The sequence below is a fragment of the Antechinus flavipes genome, chromosome 2 (genome assembly GCF_016432865.1).
Source record: "Antechinus flavipes isolate AdamAnt ecotype Samford, QLD, Australia chromosome 2, AdamAnt_v2, whole genome shotgun sequence".
In the NCBI taxonomy this organism is placed as follows: Eukaryota; Metazoa; Chordata; class Mammalia; order Dasyuromorphia; family Dasyuridae; genus Antechinus; species Antechinus flavipes.
The window spans coordinates 621,017,599-621,040,855 of record NC_067399.1 but is presented as its reverse complement, the minus strand read 5'-3'; the positions used below and the strand labels follow the sequence as shown (position 1 = coordinate 621,040,855).

Sequence of the window (23,257 nt, the reverse complement as noted above, 5' to 3'; positions counted from 1 at the left end):
ATTGCTTTACAACTTTTCAAATAATTTTTATGGAATGATATTCTACCTTGATGTTTTATAATATTAGCTTTATCAAAATTATAACATCTAACTATCAAAGCTACAATAGCTGGCAATTCTATATCTAGGGCTTTAAAATTTGACAAGTGCTGATATAGGATATCCCATTTGAAGGCTCATTTCAATACTCTGAAGTAAATAAGAGATAATTTGTTTCTCCATTTTCCAAATGATTAAAAAAAGATAAAGAGGTCATAATTTGCTTATTTTCCTATCAACAAATATTAGACAATTTGAACCCATCTTCCAAAATCCAAGTCTCACTCTATATAATACTTCATTGCCTTACAAATCTTTGCTTTATATATTTGTGTGTATGTGTGGAGGGAGAAGACTGCTTTTTAGTTTGGGATTGTTCTTTAGCCTTATTTGTTACCTTTTATTCATACCCTTGCTTGATTTCACAAGTCATTACCTTTTTTTTTTTTTTTTCCCCCTTCACTGTTCTCTTTTAAGCAGTCCAAAGTGAGGCAGGTTACTTCTCTGCTGCCCTCTATACTCCTAAATACAATAGGACTTTAGACTAAATGATGTTAATATGCTTTATCTCTTGTACTCTTATAGTACTACTGCTGCTGTTTGCCAAAGAGCCTTGAATTAGCCTCTCTCTGCTACCCTCCTCTGCAACAGTTCCTCTGCTGTTCAGTTTCTTGCATAAAATCACATTTAGCCTGATCCCAACTAGGCTTTAGTAGCTGTCGTATTCTTTAACTCTTCTGATTGATTTTCTCTCAAACTCTCTATAGTCTCTATAATCTGTTCCAAACCTTTAGAAGATGATCTTTACTCTTATTTTACCAAGAAAATTGAGGATACCACGAGTCTCATTCTTTGTTCCCTTTCTCTCCCCCTTGGCTCCACTTTGAGAAAAAGAACGGAATCTTCCAATGAGAATAAACCCTTTCCTTATCTCTGGAACTCATCTTTTCCTGAGCATGATCTTTTGAGTACCTTCTTATGATCTCTAGTCTTTATCCACTGGTTTATCTGCCTTAAATGTACCTAGGTCTGTTTCTTAAAACCTTCCCTTTGGAGAGAGCCATCTGCACCCAGAGAGAGAGCTGTGGGGACTGAGCGTGGATCACAACATAGTATTTTCCCTTTTTTGTTGGTATTTGCTTACATTTTGTTTTCTTTCTCATTTTTTTCTTTTTGATCAGATTTTTCTTGTGCACCATGATAGTTATGGAAACATGTATAGAAAATTTGCATATGTTTAACATATAGTGGATTACTTGCTGTCTAGAGAAAGGGTGAGGGGAAGGGAGGAAGGAAAAAATTTTGGAACACAAGGTTATGCAAGAGTAAATGTTGAAAATTATCTTTGCTTACGTTTTTGAAAATAAAAAGCTTTTAAAAAAAGAAATAGAAACTTTCCTTTGCCTTGACCTGACTGGCCCTTAAACTATCATTTTATATTTCACTTTGTTTTCACAGCCAGACTCCTAGAAAAAGCAGCCTACACTCATTGTTTGCACTTCCTTAGCTGCAACCCGCTTTTCATTGCCTTACAGTCAAGTTTCCAAACCCACTACTCCACTGAAACAGCTTTTCCCTAGGTGATCAAGGATCTTTTTTTTTAATCTTTTCTCTTCAGCAGGCAGACTGGATGCTGCATATGTTGTCAGATGTATTGGTGAATTTTTATTTTTTTTGGCTTAGATTGTAAAAGTGGGCTCCATTTTTTGAGGAGTATGTGTGGCTAATTTCCAAGAATGACTGCAGGAAAAGCAAAAAGGCATCATTGGGAATGCCTTGTAAAGAGCTCTTTTCCTGTCCTATGGTTGTCTCTGTTTGCCTGGACAGTACAATTGCAGATCTTCTGTTTTTACCTGCTAAGCTGGGGAGTGCCATAGCGCACAGAGTACTCAACTCTAGGCAATGCAAGATCCAGGTCCCCTGTAAGTCTTGGTGACTCTGGACAAGTTACTTCATCTGTTGACTTCAGTTTTCTCAGCTATAAAGTGGAGAGATAACAACTTTTACCTCTTAGAGGTATTGTGAGGATCAAATGAGGTAATATTTGTAAAGTTGTGGGGTTTTTTTTTTTTTTTTTGTTTGTTTGTTTGTTTGTTTTGCTGAGGCAATTGGTGCTAAGTGGCTTGCCCAGGATCACACAGCTAGGAAGTGTGTCTGAGGTCAGATTTGAACTTGGATCCTTCTGATTTCAGGGCCAGTGCTGTAGAGTGTTTCTTTGGCACAGTGCCTGGCACATCATGGGTGTTATTTAGATTGTTTACATTATTCCTTTTCGTGCTCTGTACTTGCATTTCATACTATCCTTGTTGGCTTTTCCCTATCTCAATTCAAGGCTTTTGCACAGGCTGTGCATGGTTTGGCACACTCTTATTTTTCTTCCCCATCCCCCACATAGCCCTAGTATTTTCTTTTTTTCTACTTCAGATTATTTTCTGAAATCTTGAAAGGCCAAGGGCACCTTCATTTTTGGCACCTTCATTTTTGTGTGTGTAGGTATCGCTGGTACCTAGCATGGTACATAAGAACTTACCAATGTTTGTGGAGTTGAAACTATTTTGTTGGATACAATTTTTCATTTTTATAATCCAATACTGGATGTTTTAATAATTACTGTTATCATACCACTCTTGCTTCTTCCCATTTTTCCACCTTCAGTAACTTCAGCTTCACCTCAGACTTACATAGGGGTGTTGATATGTTTTATTTCATCAAGTGTTTCATGTCCACAATTGGAGTTCCTCTTTAAATTCCTGTTTTGACCTTGCCACAACTTGAGTCCCTCTGTCTTCCTTTCTTCTCTGGACTTATTTTTCTTCTCATCAGTATCTTAACTCTTTGTTTAGCAGTTCCAGTTTATACTTGGCTTCATTCATGTGTCCCTTCCCACCATTGTCACATTGCAGCTCATCTTTTCTTTCTTAGCCCTGTCTCTGTAGATAGTCGATCTCTGCCCCTGACTTCCTTTGCTTACTGCTCCTTGTATGCTGCTGAATATTGCAGGAGAGTTGCATGACAAATTTGTTATTAAGACCTCAGTTAGGTTTCTACTGCTACACATCAGTCATTTGCTTTTCTCTGATTGTCCTATCACATTCCTTCCAAAGGGTGTTCAAAGCATTCTCTTTCCAAGGTACTTGAACTATGATCTTTCTCTTTCTCCCAGCAAAGTATTTTGTGTACTATTTTACTGAAAAAGACTTTTGTGAACTCCTTCTTTTCCAGTTCCATACTTTAAATAACCTCAGCATCCCTTTATTCTAGTCTCAGAATAATGGTGACAAACTTATTTCTGTTATTAGCCCCAAACCTTCCTCTCGCTAGTTTCTTTCTCCCCAATTTACATGACCATTTTTTGTCCTGGGCCTTCTCCTTTGCTTTCTACATATTCTCCTAATGATCTTGTTAACTTCTATGGGTTCAACTAGTATTTCTCTACATCCCACAAATCGTTCCTATTTAAGCTCTGAGCTCTAGCCCCATCTTTAGCTATTACTTAGAAATTTCCACCTAGAGGGTCCAATAAGCATCTTAATTTCTACATACTCATAATAAAACTCATTATTTTTGCTCCCCCTTTCCCCTCATGTTTCCATTGAGGTGACTATTATTCTTTCAGTTACTCATATTTACCACATATAGGAGTCCTCAACTTCATTTACCCCAGCTCCCGTCCACTCATTTTACAAAATCATGTTGATTATAAAAACATTTCTAATATATCTCTTCTTCACCTACTCACAGCTATCATATTATTTTAGCCCTTCATCCCATTTTGCTTGAGTTGTTGCTATAACCTCCTTATTGATCTCCTTCCGGAATTCTTTCTATCCCATCTTGCGCACAGATTAGTTTTGAGGGAAAAGTCGAATCATGCCATCAAGAAGCTTCTGTGGCTCCTTTTTGCTCTGAACAGGCTTTTGTTTTTGTTGGCTTCTGTATATTTTGTATCTAATATTTCCCACTGATCCATCTCTGTTTTTAAAATATCACATCAGTTTGATAGGAAGTTTACATTCTAATGGGAAAACACCAAAATAATGTATACAAGATTTAGGAAATGGAAAATAACCTGTGTTCTTGGTTCAAATCCAACCTTATCATGCTGTAGAATTTTTAGTATGTTGTAGCTTCTTGGCTATTACCTTATTTAATAGTTTTGTGTTTATACTCAATGGAGATAATTATTCCTCTTAAGTTTTTTTTCCCTCTGCTTTTTTTGCATTCATATTTATCTGATAGAATTTGGTGTAGTTGGTTTTTGTTTTTACATGTAATTTATGTTATTGGAATTATTTTTGATATAATTCACAGTTAAATCTCTGGTCTTGGAATATTTTTGGAGGGGGGGTGAGAGTTACTTTATGGCTTATTAAATTTCTTTTTCAAAAATAGAATTAGTTAAATTTTCTACTTCTAATTTGGGCATTTTATATTTATGCAAGTATTCATCTATTTCATTTATTATCAGTTTTGTTGGCATGTACCTGGGAGAGTTGTTAATTTTAAAAAATTTCCTCATTTTGAATTCTCAGTTTTTATTTTTGGTATTGACATTTTGTTTTTTCTTTTTAAGATTAGGTAGCCATATTTAACATGTATTGGTCAACCTGCCATCTGGGGAAAGGGTGGGGGGGGAGGAGGGGAAAAATTGGAACAAAAGGTTTTGTAATTGTCAATGCTATAATAAAGCTATAATAAAAAAGATTAGATTAGCTGTTGAATTTTACTTTTTTTTCCTTTTTAAAAAGTTCCTAATTTTACTTAAGCAATTAAAAATTTTTGTTGTTGCTTTTTTTTTTTTTAAACATGCACAATCAGGTTATTTATTCTTTTTCCTTCTTTTGAAGAAAATATTTTGCAGAAGTTTTCCCCTATGAATTGCTTTGTCGGAATCCCAAAAGTTTGGGTATGCTTTGTTGTACTCTTTAATAAAATTATATATTGTTTTCTGTGATTTGTTCTTTGACCCGCCAGTTATTTAGAATGTAAATTTCTTCAAACACTTTAGGAATAGGATCTAAAACTTGGGATTTTTCTGATGAAGAATGTTTGACCAATGTAGCACTTTTGTAGGTTGTGACTTGCCCAGGCCTCCTGGCTGGTATGTCCAACGTGGGATTTAAATCCCTAGTCTGGATCTCAAGGCTAGATCTCTAGCCATTAAACAGAATCTTTCCTATATTGTCTCTTTATTGATTATGATTTTAATCATGCTTTTGTCAGTAAAAGATGTTTTTCATAATTGCTTTTTCTGCATTTGTTTGCAGTCTTTATGCTATAAATCATGGTCACTTTTTATAAAATTATCATGCCTAGCTAAAAAAATTTTTTTTATTCTTTTCTACTCCTCTTAATTACTAAAGTGATACCTTTTCTAAATTTTCTTTTTGATTTACTAGTATTTTATTTTTCCAATAACATGTAGTTTTCAACATTGATTTTTAAAGGACTTTTAGTTCCAATTTTTTTTTCTCCTTCCCTCTCAAAGACAGCAATCTAATATGTTATACATGCACAATTATTTTAAACCTATTTCCATATTAGTCATATTTTTTTTAAAAAAAGCAGAACAAAAGGGAAAAATCATAAGAAGTAGAAAGCAAACCAAAAAAGGTGAAAATCTATGCTTTGATTCCACATTTGGTCTCCATAGTGCTCTCTCTGGATGTGGATGTCACTTTTCATCCCAAGTCTATTGGAATTGTCTTGGCTGACTGTATTGCTGAGAAGCATTAAGATCTATTGTTGAAAGGTTACATAATTTTGCTGTTGCGTCTGCTCGCTTGATTCAGCATCAGTTCATGTTAGTCTTTCCAGAATTTTCTGTAATCAGCCTTTTTGTGGTTTCTTATAGAACAATGGTACATTCTTATATCATAACTTATTCAGCTTTCCCCAAATGATGGACATTCCAATTTCCAATTCTTTGCCACCACAAAAGAACTGCTATAAATATTTTTGTACATGTGGGTCCTTTTCCTTTTTTATATCTTTGTGATACAGATCTAATAATGGTATTGCTGAATCAAAGGATATGTAGTTTGATTGCTCTTTGGGCACAGTTCCAAATTGCCCTCCAGAATGGCTGAATCAGTTCACATCTCCACCAGCAGTGCATTAGTGTTACAATTTTCCCACATCTCCAACATTAATCATTTTCCTTTTCTGTCATGTTGGCCAATCTGATAGGTTGAGATGGTACCTGAGAGTTGTTTTAATTTGCATTTCTCTAATCAATAATCAATCTCTAATCAAAAATTAGAGTATTTTTTTTCATGCAACTATATATAGTCTTCTGAATGTCTTCTGAAAACTACCTATTCATATCCTTTGACTATGTATCAATTGGGAAATGACTTGTCTTCTAACAAATTTGACCCATTTTCTATATGTTTCAGAAATAAGACCTTTACCAGAAATAGGCTATAAAAATTGTTTCCTGGCTTTCTGCTTGCTTTCTTTTCTTGGTTGCTTTCTCTTTGTGCAAATTTTAAAAAATGTAATCTCATTTTATTATGTTCTTTATTTCTTGTTAAGTCAAATCTTCCCTTTTCCATAGATCTGATTGGTAAACTATTACTTGCTATATTGATGCGATTATGGTATCATCCCTTATCTTGGTATACAATGTGAGATAAGTTTGTCTAGTGAATGTAAAACTTATTTTCTAATTTTCTTGGCAGCTTTTGTCAAATTGTTCTTAGAAACTAGAGTCTTTGGGTTTATCAGATAGATTATTGGTCGTTGACTATTGTGAATTGTATAGCTAATATATTCCACTGATACATCACTCTGTTTCTTAGTTTTGATGATTGCTACTTTACAATATAGTTTTAGGTCTGGTATGGCTAGATCACATTCCTTTGTAATTTTTCCCATAATTGATATTTTTGGACCTTGTGTACCTACAGATGAATTTTGTTATTTTTTTGTGGCTCTGAAAAGTAATTTTTTGGCATTTTGGTATGGCACTGAATAAGTAAATTAAGAGGAATTATCATTTTTACATTAGCTTAGCCTATCCATGAGCAATTTTTCCAATTATTTATATGTGACTTTATTTGTGTGAAAAGTGTTTTGTAAGTGTGTTCATATTTACTGGGTTTGTCTTGGCAGTAGATTTTGCAAATTGCAAAAAAATTAAATTTTGCAAATATTGTCTGCAGTTATTTTAAATGGAATTTCTCTTGGGATCTCTTGCTGTTGGGCTTTGTTGGTAGAAAAGCTGATGTATGTGAGTTTTATATCCTGTAACTTTGAAGTTATTTCAAATAGCTGTTAGTTGATTCTTTAGGATTCTCATACCATCACATATCATCTGAATAGTTTTATTTCCTCATTGTCTATTCTAATTCTTTCCATTTCTTTTTCTCATTGCTAAAGTTCACATTTCTAGTACAATACTTAATAGTGGTGATAGTGGGAATTCTTGTTTCACTCCTGGTTTTTTTTTTTTTTAAGAAAAATTTGATAGTATTTTATTTTTCCAATCACATGTAAAGATAGTTTTCAGTATTCATTTTTGTAAGATTGTGAATTCCAATTGCTTTTTTTCCCCCTCTTATCTATCCCTTCCCCAAGACAGGAAGCAATATCATACAGATTATACTTATGCAAACTTTAAATGTATTTCCATATTAGTTATATTGTGAAAGAAAAATCAGAACAAAAGAAATAAACCACAAGAAAGAAAAAGCAAACCAAAAAAAAAGGTGAAAATAGTATGCTTTGATCCACATTCAATCCACATTCAAAGAGAGTAATAAAATTGAAAAAAAAAACTATTGAACTCATAAATAAAACTAAATTTTGTTAATTTTTATGGGGGAAACCCAATGAAATTTATATACCTTGGTTAATTTGATTTTTAAAAAAGGAAACCAAATTACCAGTATCAAAAATGAAGTGAATTAACCATAAATGAAGGGGAAATTAAAGCAATAATTCTCTCTGGATGCAGAGGGTATTTTCCATATTAAATCTATTGTAATTATCTTGGATCATTGTATGGCTGAGCAGAGCGAACTCTATCACAGTTGATCATCACATAATCTTGCTGTACTATGTACAATGTTCTCCTGCTTCTGCTCACTTTATTTAGCATCAATTCATGTAAATCTTTTCAAATTTTTTCTGAAATCAGCTTGGTTATAATTTCTTATGGAACCATAATATTCTTATTACATTCATGTACCATAACTTAGCCCAATTAATGGGCATCCACTCAGTTTCCAATTCTTTGCCACCACAAAAAGAGCTTCTACAAACACTTTTTCACAGGAGGGTCCCTTTACTTTTTTTTTTTTTTTAATATCTTTAGGATATAGACCTAATAGTGATGATATCATGATATCAAAGGATATGAACAATTTTATAGCCCTTTGAGCATAGTTTGAAATTGTTCTCCAGAATTGCTGAATCACTTCACAATTCCACCAACAATGTCCCAGTTTTCCCACATTTTCCAATATTTATCATATTCTTTTCCTATCATGCCCAATACAGATAATGCTGGTTTTTTTTTTTTTTGATAGACACTATGTATCATTTTAAAGAAACCTCCATGTATTCTTGTGCTCTTTAGTGTTTTTAGTAGAAATGGATGCTCTATTTTGTCAAGAGCTTTTATGTATTTACTGAGAATCATGACTTCTGTTTTTGTTATTGATATGGTCAATTATGCTATTGTTCTAAAATCGAATCCACTTTAAATTCCTGATGTAAATTCCCACCTAATCATAGTGTGTATTATCCTACTGATAAATTGCAAAAATCTCAAACATTAGCAAAGAAATTATAGCATCAGTATTTGCTAGGGAAATTGGTCTATAATTTTCTTTCAGTTTTGGCTCTTCCTGGTTTAGGTATCAGTACCATATCTCTGTCATAAAAGAAATTTGATAGCAATTCTTTTTTGCCTTTTTGCCAAATAGTTTATATAGTACCGGAATTAATTGTTCATTAAATGTTTGCTAGAATTCACTTATAAATCCATTTAGCCATGGAGATGTTTTCTTAGGGAGTTCATTGATGACTTGTTCAATTATTTTTTTCCTAAAATGGAGTTATTTTATTTTGTCTTTGGTTAATTTAGGTGATTATGATTTTGCAAATATTCATATCACTTAGATTGTCAGTTGGTCAAAAGCACCTGATTATTGCTTTAATTTCCTCTTCCTTTATGAGGAATTCACTTTATTTTTGGTACTGATACTTTTCTTTTTTTAAATCAAATTAACCAAGGCATATCAATTTCGTTGTTTTTTTTTTTTCATAAAATCAACAAAACAGTTTTATTTATGAGTTCAATAGTTTTCTTTCAATTTTATTAATCTCTCCTTTGATTTTTCAGAGTTTCTAATTTGGGATTTAAAATTTGTTCTTTTTCTAGCTTTTCAAATTGCATGCCCAGTTCCTTTATCTGTTCTTTCTCTATTTTATTCACATAAGCATTTTAGAGAGAGAAAATTTCTGCTAGTATTGCTTTGGTTTGCATTCTCTTAAATTCTGGTATGTTCTCTCATCATTGTTGATGAGATTATTGTTGAAATTATTGATTATTTTTATGATTTGTTTTATTCTTTAAGATTAAATTTAGTTTCCAATCAAATTTTAGATTCTTTCCAATGGCCCTTCATTACACATAATTTTTATTGTGATCAGAAAATGTTGTATTTAGTTTTTCTGCTTTTCTGCTTTTTTTTTGAGGGTTTTATACCCTAATGCATTGATGAGGTTTTGTCTAGTTGTCTCCATTTAGTTTTCTATAGTGATTGATCATATCTAACTTTAAAATTTCTACTCTCCTACTTAACTTTCTTGTTTATTTTATGGTTACATTTATTGAGTTCTGAGAGGAGAAGGTTGAGGTCACAACTAGTATAGTTTTGCTTTTGGTATTTCTTTTTGTAACTCATTTAACTTCTCTAAGAATTTTGATGCCATACCAATTAGTACATATGTGTAGTATTAATATTACTTCATTTTCTATGATACTTTTAAAGTAAGATGTAGTTTCCTTCCTTATTTCCTTTATTTAGTGTGTGTGTGTGTGTGTGTGTGTGTGTGTGTGTGTGTATAAAAATTTGTGTCTTTTTGCTTTTACTTTGTCTGTGATCAGGATTGTTGCTCTTTTTTCCCCCTTCAGCTGAGGCCTTTGCCTTTACTCTGTGTGTTTCTTGTAAGCAATTTATTGTAGGATTTTGGTTTTTTAATTTACTCTATCTACTTCTGTTTTATGGAAGAATTTATCACATTCACAGTTATGATTATTACTATGTATTTCCCTCCATCCTATTTTTCCTGTTGATACTTTTCTTTGTCTTCTTTCTCTCTGTCCATCCTTTCCAGTGTTTTGCTTCCAATTATTGCCTCTCTCAATCTGCCTTTTATTCTCTCACTCCTACCAACCCCCTCTTTTCTTTTTCCCCCTCCTGCTTCTCTATGAGAGAGTTTTTTACTCTCTTGAGTGTGTTATTTTTTCTTTGAGCCAAATCTGTTGAACATAAGGTTCAAACAATGCTCTCCCCATCTCTTCTTTCCCTCTACTGTAATTGGGCTTTCCACGTCCTTTAGGTGTGATATGATTTGCCCAAGTCTATTTCCTCTTTCTTCTTCTGGTACAATCCTTTTTTTCCAACTCTTAATTAATTTTTTATTAGCACATAAAAATCAACTTATATCCACACCTTCTCTAAGAATATTTCTTCTAATTTCCGTAATAGAGATATGGTTCTTAAGAGTTACAAGTATCATCTTCCCATGTAGAGATGTAAATAGTTTTGATTATATTGAATATCATGGTTTTTTCTTTTCTGTTTGTTTTTTATGCTTCTCGTGAGTCTTGTATTTGAAGATTAGATTTTCTGTTAAGGTCTGTTTTTTTCCCATCAGGAAAGTTTTAAAATCCTCTATTTTTTTTTGAATATTAATCTTTTCCCCTGAAAGATTTTGCCCAGTTTTGCCTGGTATTTGGTTCCTGATTGGAACCCAAGGTTCTTTGCCTTCCAGAATATCATATTCCAAGCTTTCCTGTCTTTTAATGTAGAAACTAAATCCTCTGTGATCCTTGCTGTGGCTTCTTGATATTTGAATCGTTTCTTTCTGATTGCTAGCATTATTTTCTCTTTTACCTGATAGGAATTGGCTACAGTATTCCTTGGAGTTTTCATGTTGGGATCTCAGGTGGAAATCGGTAGATTACTTCAATAAGTATTTTGCCTCTGGTTCTAGGATATCAGGGCAGTTTTTCTTTTATTCATTCATTTATTTATTTATTTTAATAATTTTTTATTGATAGAACGCATGCCAGGGTAATTTTTACAGTATTATCCCTTGCATTCATTTCTGTTCCGATTTTACCCCTCCCTCCCTCCACCCCTTCCCCGAGATGGCAAGAGTCCTTTACATGTTGAATGGGTTGCAGTATATCCTAGATACAATATATGTGTGCAGAACCAAACAGTTTTCTTGTTGCACAGGGAGAATTGGATTCAGAAGGTATAAATAACCCGGGAGGAAAAACATAAATGCAAGCAGTTTATATTCATTTCCAGTGTTCTTTCTCTGGGTGTAGCTGCTTCTGTCCATCTTTGATCAATTAAGGCTCTCTTTATCGAAGAGGTCCACTTCCATCAGAATACATCCTCAAACAGTATCATTGTTGAGGTATATAATGATCTCCTGGTTCTGCTCATTTCACTCAGCATCAGTTCATGTAAGTCTCGCCAGTCCTCTCTGTATTCATCCTGCTGGTCATTCCTTACAGAACAATAATATTCAGTAACGTTCATATACCACAATTTACTCAACCATTCTCCAATTGATGGACATCCTTTCATTTTCCAGCTTCTAGCCACTACAAACAGGGCAGGGCAGTTTTTCTTAAAAGATGCTATAGAAGCTCTTTTTGGAGGATTATGATCAGCTAATAATCCAATAATTCCTAAATTATCTATCTTGGATCTATTTTCTAGGGCAGTTGTGAGGTATTTTACATTTTAAAGTGTTTTTTTTGTTTTTTAAAAAAATTTTGACTTATTCTTGATGTCTTGTGGAATCATTAGCTTCCATTTGCCCAAATCTGTTTTTTAAGGTATTATTTTCTTCAGTTAGCTTTTGTACCTTTTCCATTTGGCCAATTTATATTTTTCTTTGAGGCATTACATGTAGGAATTTTGATGTTGTGTTCTGATCTTTGACTGTTGTAGATTTCTATGGATAGGGCTCTCTTGTTCTTTTGTCATTTTTTAAAAGTTGACTTGTGTTCCCAGGGAACGGGGGACACTGTTTCAAGTTTTCTTGCTTGGGGGGTCAGGGGCCTGATCAGTGGCTTCATATCTGGCCTGCTGAGACAGGATTGTGGGACTTTGGTTGATGATTTGTGTTATGATCAAGAACTTCCTGCTGATTTAACTGGACACTACCTGTGCTGGGCTCCTATTCCCTTTTACTCTAAGGAGACAAATCCTTCTTGAAGTCCTTCTAAGTTATCTTGGACTGCAAAATTGTTTCATTACATCTTCTATGTGGATTCTGTTTGCTCCAGAATTCTTTTAGATGCTTGATTTAAAGCTTCTAGATTTAATATTGTTTCTGAGGAAAACTGGTGAGAGCTCAGGCAGCTTCTTGGCTTTTCTCTATCATTGTGGCTCTTCCCCCCAAATTTTCTAAGTCTATGCAGGTATTTAAATTTATGTTGTCTAATTCTGAAAAGGGTACAATAAGGTCCTTAGTATGATTATCTCTCTTTAATCTGGGTAACTTTTCCTTTAATTACTTAGATTCTATTATTTGGTGCATAGATGTTAAATATTAATGATTTAATTGTCCTTACATTTCCTCAACTCTTGACTGTCTTTTTTTAAACTGTTGCTTTGAGAATGATTGCTACTGGTTTCCTTGATTTTTATGTTTCTGACTTTTTCTTTAAACAAAAAGTTGCTACATTCTGCTCTCTAATGTTTTGCTGCCATGTATAATTATGGATGAGCTTATCTCAGTCACATTTTGTGATTCTAGTTAATTGTGTAGTGCCCTTTATAATGTCTTATATTTTTCAGCTTTCTACCTTCTTTCTATCTTTGCAAAGGAGGTTATGAAAGAAGCATCTGATTTTATTCTTTTGATTCTCCTTACTTTAGCAAGCCTAGAGTTTGATCTAGGTCCTTATTCTTGGGATTCTTATGCTTGATTATTGATAACTTCCTCCTTTATGGTGTAATTTACAAAGTCAGTGATGATAGCTTCGCTCTTGAATCCTTCCTCTCCTGTCCTCACTGCTCAATGTTTCCTTGTTGGATTGCATATTGCTGTGTGCCCGTGCAGGGGGCTGCTCACTCCTTTCCTGAGGAAGAGAATGAGGATCATGGAGGGACTCGTCTTCACCCACCCTCCTCTGGGTGAAATCCCGGGAATGAAGTTTCCCTATCCCTTGCCTCCCCAGATGCCACAAGGTGACATGGTGGGTAGAAGGACAAGCCTGGAATCTAGAAAGTCTGAGGTGAAAGCTGGTCCCAGACCTTTGTTTTATGACCCTGGGCAAGTCCCTGAATCTCCACTTAAGTTTTCTCAGCTGTGAAATGAGGTCATCATAGCATCTACCTACTGGGGTTGTTGGAAGGATCAAAGGAGATTAAGTTTGGCAAGTGCTTAGGAGAATTCTTGGCACATACAAGGCACCTCTCTTCTCTTTACTCCTTTCCCCCTTTTTTCTTTCCTCCCTTGCCTACAATCAGTAGAAGAGAACATATTTCTTGTTTCTTATGTTGGTGTGCAAGTTTTGCTTCTCTTCTGACCCTTCTAGAATGGAATTCTGAAAGGACACTTGGCTCTTCTTCCCATTGGATTGTAAACACATTATTGTTTAGCTTTCATCAGTTGGTCAAATGCTGTTTATTTGCTTATGTTGGTCTAGATTTGGGTGTGTTTGTATTTCATAATTGCTAGTCAGCATATTTTGTTTTTGGTTTTGTTTTGTTTATCAGGAATGTTCGAAAATACTGTTCCTTGAAAGGCTCTTCTCTTCCCCTGCCTTCCATAGGATGATGATCAATTTTTCAAGGGAAGGTATTCCTTGATTCTTTTTATTTTTACTTTTGGGGATCATATTCCATGATTTGCTCTCCTTAATAGTATTTTCTGCCGAGTCTTGTGTGGTGTTGTCTGTGGTTCATTGGTATTTGAATTTTTACTTTTCTTCTAATTCTTCTTATTTTTTTTTTTTAATCTCCTTACTGGGTTTTTTTTTTTTTTTAACTTGGAAGCTCTGGAATTTGGTCATGCTTTTCTTGTTTCAGGAAGGTGGTGATAGGTGAACTTTCATTTTTAATGAGGGCTTCTTTCTATTTTTCATGTTGCTTTCTGATTCTGAATTGATTAATTTTCCTTTATGAAATGATGTTCAGTTTTTTTGGTTGGGTCATGGTTTTTAGGAAGTCTAATTTCCAAAAGGTTTGTATTTTTTCCAGATCGATAATTTTTGGTATTATCATCCTGTATTTTCTAACTTAAGTTTTCCACCTTCTGTCCTAAAGTATATTTCCTTCAAGAGCTCTTAAATTCTAATTTCTTTTATCATTTTTCTTTGAGTCTTTTAATTTTTAGTAGTCTTTTTAATAGTCTTTTTTAGTCTTTAATAGTCTATTAAATTTTTAATTATTTTAATATTTTAATAGTCTTTAATAATCTTTTTGTCTCTGAGGAACTGCTTATACTTGTAGAGGTTATTCGTACCTGCAATTGTCTTTGTCCTTCTCTCTACCTTCCTCAAACACGAATAAAGTTTCTCTTTATTATGACAACAGTAATGATATTTAATACAGTCCTGTTAAGTAAGTGTTATTATTCTCATTATTCTAGTGCTCACTCATACAGTGTGGATGAGATGAGAATCAATTCTCACCTTTTTCAGTGAGACAGGACCTGTGTGCCCTCAGAACTTCTGGACTTCTCCCCATACTCTGCAGCCAAACTTTTCTTTTCTGTTCTTGTCAGTTTTCCTAGAGAGTAGATTGTCTTGCCCTTTCTATTTGTAGCTCCCCAGGGTTAAGTTTTTGACATTTTCTCATTAGTTTTTATTCTTTCTCATTTATTAATTATACAAACCAATACCTTGAAACTGAGAGAAATTAAGTGACATATCCAGAATCCCCTAGCTAAGTAGGATTTGAGGCATTCTGATTCCAACTTGGGGTTTTCCTGACTATAGATCTAGTACTTTATCCGTTATGCCATCCTTTCTGTGACTTCTGTTATTTTTCAGTAATTTTGTGATGAATTTCTTCTTGGGTGAATCTTTTCTCTTCCTGCTTGAGTATTCTCATGATGTAGTGGTCTTCTGTTCCTCAATCCCTTTTGAGATAGCATCTTTCTTCTCTAATGGTTTCATGATTGTATTTTCTTCATCCCCAATATCTTGCCTGAATCCAGTTGTCTCTTAATTAGTCTGCAAGACAATATGTACCTTTAGTCTTGATACCTCTAATGTTTTGACTCTTGCTTCTCTCATTCCCTCTATAGAGCTTAATGCTTTCTAAGTAGCAAGTTCTTCATTTGAATTATTTCAGCTCCATTTCCATTGAAACAGTTCTAGTTCTGGGTTTCCCTCTTGGACTCTTAATTTCTCTTAATTTCCTTTCTAATCTATCTCATATACTACTACCAGATTAATCTTGCCAGAAGCATCATTTTCACTTTAGCAGCCCCCAGCTTGAGAGTTTTTTCTTTCCTCTTGTTTTATCACTTAATTCAAAAGCATATCTATGTGCCAAGGATTGTGCTAAATGTGCTTGAATTTCAAAAACAAACAAAAAAAACTTATTGCCCTCAACGAACTTAAATTCTTTTGGAAGACCCTGTAGTAAGCTGAGCAGTCCAAACTTTCTAGTCTCTCAAGACTTACTAATAATCTGGTCTCTCAAATCTTCAATTGAAAAAAATCTATTTGAGGGCAAATGAATTGGAGATAACTTGGTGGAATAGAATTAACTGAAGAATTTTAAAGGTGGCTGTAAAGAGATAAAAATAGTAGATGCAAAAGATTTTTAAGCCACACAATGTTTCCTAAAGATTGGGGGGTACATTAGAATGAGGTTTCCCAAGGAATTTGCAATATTGTGGCAGCAGGGAACATCTCTAGCACATCAGAGAAAAAAATGGAAGTTTATTAAAGGTATTATATTTATTTCTGGGTGAATAGAATGAGTAGTGTTTTTCTGCAGTTGTGGGGAAATTGATTGCAGCAGCCAAGCAGAGTGCTGGGGAGGACATGAATGCAGCAACCTCTGAAGAAAGAAATCTGATTTTGAGTCAGTACCTGCATTCGCAGCTTGGCTCTGATGCTTTCAGTCTTGTGCAAGTCAATGTCTCTGGGTCTTAGCTTCCACATCTGTAAAAAGAAGTCACGCTAGATGACCTAAGATCTTTTTCAGCTTTAAATTTTTTTTGAATCCCAAATAAGTTGTCTACCTTAGTTTGCCACAGATAATCTTTGTCCACAGCCCTGTAAGTTTGGGCACATACATAAGGAGTGCTGCAGGAGGCTTGGTGCCAGCTATTTCTGCAGGAGATGGACTGTTGTTGCCCTCTTCCCCCCACCTTTTCCTGTCAGCAGGAGAGAGAGAATTCCATGAAGTTGCTTTCTATATACTAGTTACTTCTTTCCACTATAGGTTATGTAGGGAGATCTGCTGTGACATTTGTTCCATCTAGCTACCTCAAAACTATCTGATGACCTAGGATTTAACTTGTGCTTTATGTGGCTAGAGATCTTGGGTGGGATTGTGTTTTATCAGTTAATCTCTTTTCTATAGGAAAAAGATGTGTTAAAAGAATTGAGTTAGCGGGGAATCAGAGTCATAGGTCATTATTTTCAGAAAGAAGGGGAGATAGTGATTAGATATACATGATGTCTAATTATACCTCTTGGCTAGCAATCTTAGTCTACTAGAAGTAGATTGTGCACTATAAAGATTGTTGGGAGCAGGGTGGGGCTGTGAAGGATGAGTACAAAGGCAGAGATGAAGGGGGATTGAGGAAGAATAAGAGCTTTCTTCTGTTCCAGTTAAAAGTAGCGATAGTTGCCGTGTTGTACTTCCTGACCTTTGAAGTAAGGAGTAATTGTTGCAGTATTAAGCTAGGAATAGTCAGAGAGTACCAAAGGCTCACCTTTGGAATAAAAAAAGACAAGATGAGAAGTTTGGGTTTCTTCTGCTTCCTAGACAGTTTGGTGTATAAGCAAGTATCTTTCTAGCAGTTCAGACTTCTTTGTGCAATGTTGTTGTTACCTGCAGCATCTGTCCCTTGTTTTTGTGATTTCAAATGTGAAACATGATATTTTCTTAGTCTTGATGCATGTATAGCCTTCCTAGGAGAGTCACAAAAGAGAGAAAACCTACTCTGGGATATATGGTTCTTCATTGATGGTATAGACCCCATTTGGGGCAAGGAGGAGATTGGTTAGTAGTAGAAGCAAGGATCCTCATCTAAATGGGGTTTAACTTGCCACATGGATTATAGGAAAATGTCATGGGAAATATGATAATATTCTACAGCAAGCATGCACCCTTCTTGAGAAGGGGTGTGCCAGTTGCTGACCCCTGACCACATTTCCCCCTTTAATTTGACTTAAGGCTAGCCTATCACATTAGGTACATAAGGTCTAGGGCTTGAATTTTGGTTTTCTAAAGATTATCCACTTTATTCAGTGGTAAGCAGTGCAGTCAGGGAGGTACTGGGGCCAAGTTGAAGCAAATAGATTATGCTAGCAGAATTGTGAAGCTTTGCATCGGGCTGCTAAATCAGGGCTCAAGCCGGCAGCTGGAGAGTGTCCAGGACTAAAGTGTTTTTGGTTTTCAGAGAGGGGAGGGGACTAGAGAGGAGCAGCAGCAAACAAGCACCAGGTTCTGTCTTTGTTGGGGTGCGCTCATTAGTGAGGTTGCCGGATTTCAGGCCAGCAGTGACTCTGCCGTAGCTCCGGCTTGTTTGTGCTGCCTCTCTGGCTGAGCTGAGCCAAACTGCACCTTTTTTCTTCCTGTCTGCTGTGCTGTCTTGTCTCTGGAAGGGAAGTCTCCTCCTCGCTGCTTCTCCTCCCCTCCCCACCCCTTTAGTTCTAGAGATGATGCCTCTCTATTGCATGCCTTGCTGATGTCACTGGCAGCGGGGTACGCATCAGCAGCCTGATCACATGCTGGCCCAGTCAGTAATGCAGACGGGATAGGTGTGTGTGGGGTGTGGGGTGGCAGGTTGGGTGGTTCTAGACCGGATGCCCTAAAAGTGCTGGAACAGTGGCTGCAGGACCCTGACAGCCCGGATTACAAGCCTGTACCCTAAGGAAACTCTCTTTAATTTAGACATTTAATATATGCGTATGTGTGTATAGAAATATATAATATAGAAACCTATATATGTATATATACACACATACACACATATTTTATATATATGTATATGTGTACGTTTTATATATATATATATATATATATATTTTTTTTTTTTAAATAACACCCTTAACTCTTGGGCTTGTGTCTGTTCTATCCAAAACAGACTTCTCAGACTCTGAAGGAACAGTTACAAGCAGGATGCTTTTCCCCACCTCTGCGCAAGAATCTTCCCGGGGCCTCCCGGATGCAAATGACCTGTGCCTTGGCCTGCAGTCCCTTAGCTTGACAGGGTGGGACAGACCATGGAGTACCCAGGACTCTGATGCTGCAGCACAGAGCAGCCCACAATCCGGTGAGTGAATTGGGGCCTGGCGGGGGGGGGGGGGGAGGGGGGGTACAGCTGACATCCGCAGCAACAGTTGTCGGATTTTTCTCTTTCCCTTTCTCTGTCTTCAACCTCTTATCATGGAGCTGTTTTGCAGAGATGTGAATGTGAGAAAAACAGCTTGTTTGTAGAGAGTCTTTTTTTCCTTTCAATATAATAAATGGTCAAAGTTGTTATTCTTTCGAGGATTTGTGGGCAAGTGATAGGAAGGTAACTAATGTTTGTCAGTATCTAGTTCCATATTGGAGATGATGTAGCAAAACACTTTTAGATGGGGGGAGGGGAAAGAAGAGGAGGGAGTTGAACATTTGATGTCAGACTTAAATTTCTTATTTGTTAAGTGTGTGTGTGTGTGTGTGTGTGTGTGTGTGTGTGTGTGTGTGTGTGTCAGAGTTAGACAGACATTGAGAAGGGCAAGAGAGAACAGTCTTAGAAGACTGCAGAATATCAGCAGAGAATGAATTTTAACTTGCTGATCTTGTAGCCATGCTGCATTTAGAATTTATTTGTCTTTAAGCTAGAAATATAGTTGGAGATGGGGACTTGACTTTTAGAGTTGGTGATTTGGGGATGGGGATGGGAAAAAATTCCTAACTTGGGGCCCCACCCCTTATCCCAAAGGTTCCAATTCTGCACAGTTGATGGGCAAGCCCATCTTCGCTCTCTTTTTACTCTACTCATCACATTATTTTCAGTGAAGGATCATTGATTAAACCCAATTTAAACTGAGTAGCAGGAAACTTAAGAACTTTGCAAGTGGTTTAGAAAAGTGTGTGTGTGGGGGGGAATCTTAAAGCCTTTGTGGCTTGAGTGGACAAAAAAGTTCTCATTATATCCATTAGTATTCCCTAAAATGTGACAGTGTTATTTTGGCTGCTGCTGCCTTTTTCTTTTTTTTTTTTCTTTTTCCTTTTCTTTTTTTTTTTTGAGGAGGGAGAAGACAGGCCTACTTCTGGCTATTATTTCAAGCCTTTTCAAGTGCTTTGCAAAGCTTAATGAGTATTTGTATTTTGGGGCATTTTAATGTTCATTTAGTAGTTTTATTTTTAAAAAAGAAAGAGTTGTGTTTTTTTAAAGTGGCTTTAAAACTTGGGCAAAGAAAGGGATATAATTTTGATTATTTGACCTCTCCCTTCTCTTCCCTCCTAGGTAGCATTGGGTTTCATTGAGTAGTCAATCTATGCAGTACCCAGCCTTTTCAGGAGAAATGGAAAACTTCATATTCATATTTCATTTGGGATCAGATCACTGATAATGGGTGAACTCTTTAAGCCTAAGGTTCTTGTAGCCTTTCCTTAGTGTTTATATATGAAAGATGATATTTAAAGCTTTGTCTTTCCTTTTGTTCTGTTTTCACTTGAAAGTGTTACAGAAGATGGTGCTAGCCACTTAAGCTAGATGGTGAAGGCCTCCCCGTTCGTGACTTTAAAAATTAGCAGTGGGGAATGTGCTCTTCTCTCTTCTTCCTGTTTTCAGTGGCTTCATTGCTTTAGTTTGAACTTTTTAAACAGTAGTAGAGTTGAACTTAATGTTAAACCATCTATGCTTTCTATGAAGATAGTCTTGTGATCAATAGCACATGATTGTATAGTAAAAGCTATAGGCTGTTGCTGAAGAAGTGAGCAGCTCTACATGGGCACCCGGCTTATGACCTTGCCCTTAAAGTGGGACATTTTAATTTGTCATAGGCAAAATAGGATTTGTTGCTGAAACCACAATTCCTTATTCTTAGAGCTTGAGAATTCATATCAGCTCTTTCTTTTCCATCTCTGTACTATGTGCCTTCTTCATTTCCATCCATGAGTATACTGCCTCCTTGGATTGGGATGTAAAACTCCTACCACACAGCTGTGTTACCAGATCTTTTTCTCACCAACAAAGCAAGAACATTCAGCCCACGTTTCTTTGCCCACACTGCTTCCCTAGTCCTAGGACTGGATGGACTCCTTTAGAGGGAGTAGGAGTTCTGATAGGTCAGTAACTGTCCTCCATAAAGAGAGTTTGAGGGGAAAAAAAAGTGTATGGGACATGTGGTTGTTACTGGACATATTAAGCCGTTTGATCTGAGAATACACATGGAAGTGCACTTTTCAAGGAAGTTGAGTGTCTTAGTTATGCATATACAAATTCCAGAATGCCATGATTGTTTGCTTAGGCTATGTTCAGTGATGTGAGACTTTGTCCTTTGAGACAAACTTCCTTCTGTAGTAAGTTTAACTATTTTCTCTAACCCCAAGTATTTAGACATTTTGAGAAAAGAAGTTAAAATGTAGTAAGGTTTTTTTAAAAATCTAGTATTAGACTCTTAGTTCTAAAAGGGATTTTATTTATACTTTAATATATTTGACATGTATTGGTCATCCTGCCATCTAGGGGAAGGGGTGGGAGGAAGGAGGGGAAAAATTGGAACAAAAGGTTTGGTAATTGTCAATGCTGTAAAATTACCCATGCATATAACTTGTAAATAAAAAGCTATTTTTTAAAAAAGAAGGATTTAAGACATTTTGTCTAATCAGTCTTCCTCACATTTTCTTCCAAGCCATCCAAAGATTTTTTTATTTGTATGACAATCCCTGATTTATTAAAACTCAGGAGAATCAAAAATTGTCCTGTCAAGCAGTCGAACTTCAAAGACAAGACTGTTTTAGCTGAGAGTTTTTGTTTTTGATATTTCAAATCTGTTAAGAGGAACCTCCCTGATACTGGCTTCTATGGGATTTCTAGTCATCTCTACAAAGTCCATGTGAACTCGCCTTGATCTATGTCTCTTTTGTTTCTATGTACCAAGTATTCTGTCATCCAAATCTTGGTGTGGATTGATGGAGTTTTGCATCCTTGTTGGCTTATTTTGGGTAGACCTTGAGGCTCTGAATAACACCAGTAAGATTGATTTAAGTCATATAGGAGCATTTTGGGGGGGGTGAAGAGTGGGGACTAATGGAGAGCTTATTTGAATATACTCAGTTATCTTACAGATGTTATAGATGAGCTTTGCTTAGGACACTAATATTTAGGAAGTTGGTCATAATCACTGAGTAGATGATAGTATACATTTTCTGTCCATCTTAGTAGAATTTATCCAGTTTCATATAAAAGTAATTTGAAGACTCCAATTACAAGCAAACCTCTCTAAAGAGATGTTGACCCTTTGACAAGCATCTTTTTGGTTCATTATGTTTGAGTTGAAATTAGCACTCTCCTTAAGGAATGAGACATTCTGGAGGCCCATCCTTTCTCAACCAAAGAGGTTCATCCTTGCTCAACCACGAAGTACAGAAACTGAGGATTCAGACTAATGTTTTCTCTTGCAGTAGAGTTATTTTTGTAATGGAGCATTGTTCAATAGAACTGTCATCTGGGGAATTGGCATTTGGACAGGTTGGTAATCCCTATGCCTGGTATAGAAATAACTAATAAATATAATTCAAAATTCTCAAATCAAAGTAGCCTGTGATATTAAAGGAGACAGCATCTCTTATCAAAAGTGTTTTGTAAGAACCTAAAAATGAACTTCTTGGTTCTGCTACCTGTCCCAACTTCTGATCAATCAATCCAGTAGTCCTCTCAGCATCAGGTTTTCTTAGTATCTGCCAGTTGAAGCCAACTAGGAAAGAGCTGAGTTGTCATTCCTCTTGGCTGAGGCTGCAGCTCTGGTTTCTTCCAAGTAGCCTTTCACATGAAACCAATAATAATGAAACCTATATCAATATCTGCTGCAGCATCTTAGAATCCAGGGCTCTGGATAATGTCACTCTTGGTATAAGTAATTCCCCCCCTATAATTTTGAGATGTGTGTTTTGGAGTGCTTATTCATTTCAAGGTCTGAGGAGAAATAACTAACATGGAATATGTTTTTTACATCAATATAATTAACTTTCTTGAACTGTTATGGTCACCATTATTTATTTGATTCCTACATTTCAAAGGCAGGTGGGTTATAATCATGTCAGATTATAACTGGATGGAAAAATTCCCTTTGTATATCACTGGGTCAGCTTAGCTTATGGTGGGGAAGCATTTTCTGTGTGTAGAAATGTTAAATGTGACTTGGGACATTAATGATGCTCTTGAATCACTTGAGAAGAGGATATCCAGTTGCTGTGCCTAAAATAATGTTCATTGTGGGAGGACCTAAAGTAGGGTTTGCTACACTATGGCCTGAGAACCAAATCTACAATTTGTACAGCCAGGGTCTAAGAAAGATTTTTACATTAAAAAATACTTTAAAACTATATTTTAAATGTATTTATTAGACATATAGAAATCATTTTTGCTTAACCTTTAAAGGAATTATGTGGTAGCAAGATCACTGGCTTAAAACCAGAGATATCTGAGTCCTCATCTTGAGTCCTTCATCTGTGACCTTGGGCAAAATACAATGTCTTCAAACTCTTACAAACTAGGAACATGAGAGGTTAATTAGGTGACCCTGTAATATAGGACCTGTGCTTTT

At 35.6% G+C, this 23,257-nt stretch overlaps 1 protein-coding gene across 5 annotated transcripts in view; it reads left to right on the top strand.

Annotated features, from left to right (window-relative positions):
• CPEB1 (cytoplasmic polyadenylation element binding protein 1) overlaps nucleotides 1-23,257 on the top strand; it is a 74,953-nt gene that overhangs the window by 18,245 nt on the left and 33,451 nt on the right. For 4 of the 5 annotated variants that reach the window (XM_051981918.1, XM_051981919.1, XM_051981917.1 and 1 more), the window contains one exon: nucleotides 18,583-18,771. In XM_051981918.1, coding sequence (XP_051837878.1) covers nucleotides 18,583-18,771 — 189 coding nt within the window. Of the gene's footprint in view, nucleotides 1-17,970; nucleotides 18,257-18,582; nucleotides 18,772-23,257 lie in introns of those variants that run through there. The other variant, XM_051981920.1, reaches the window with a different exon arrangement.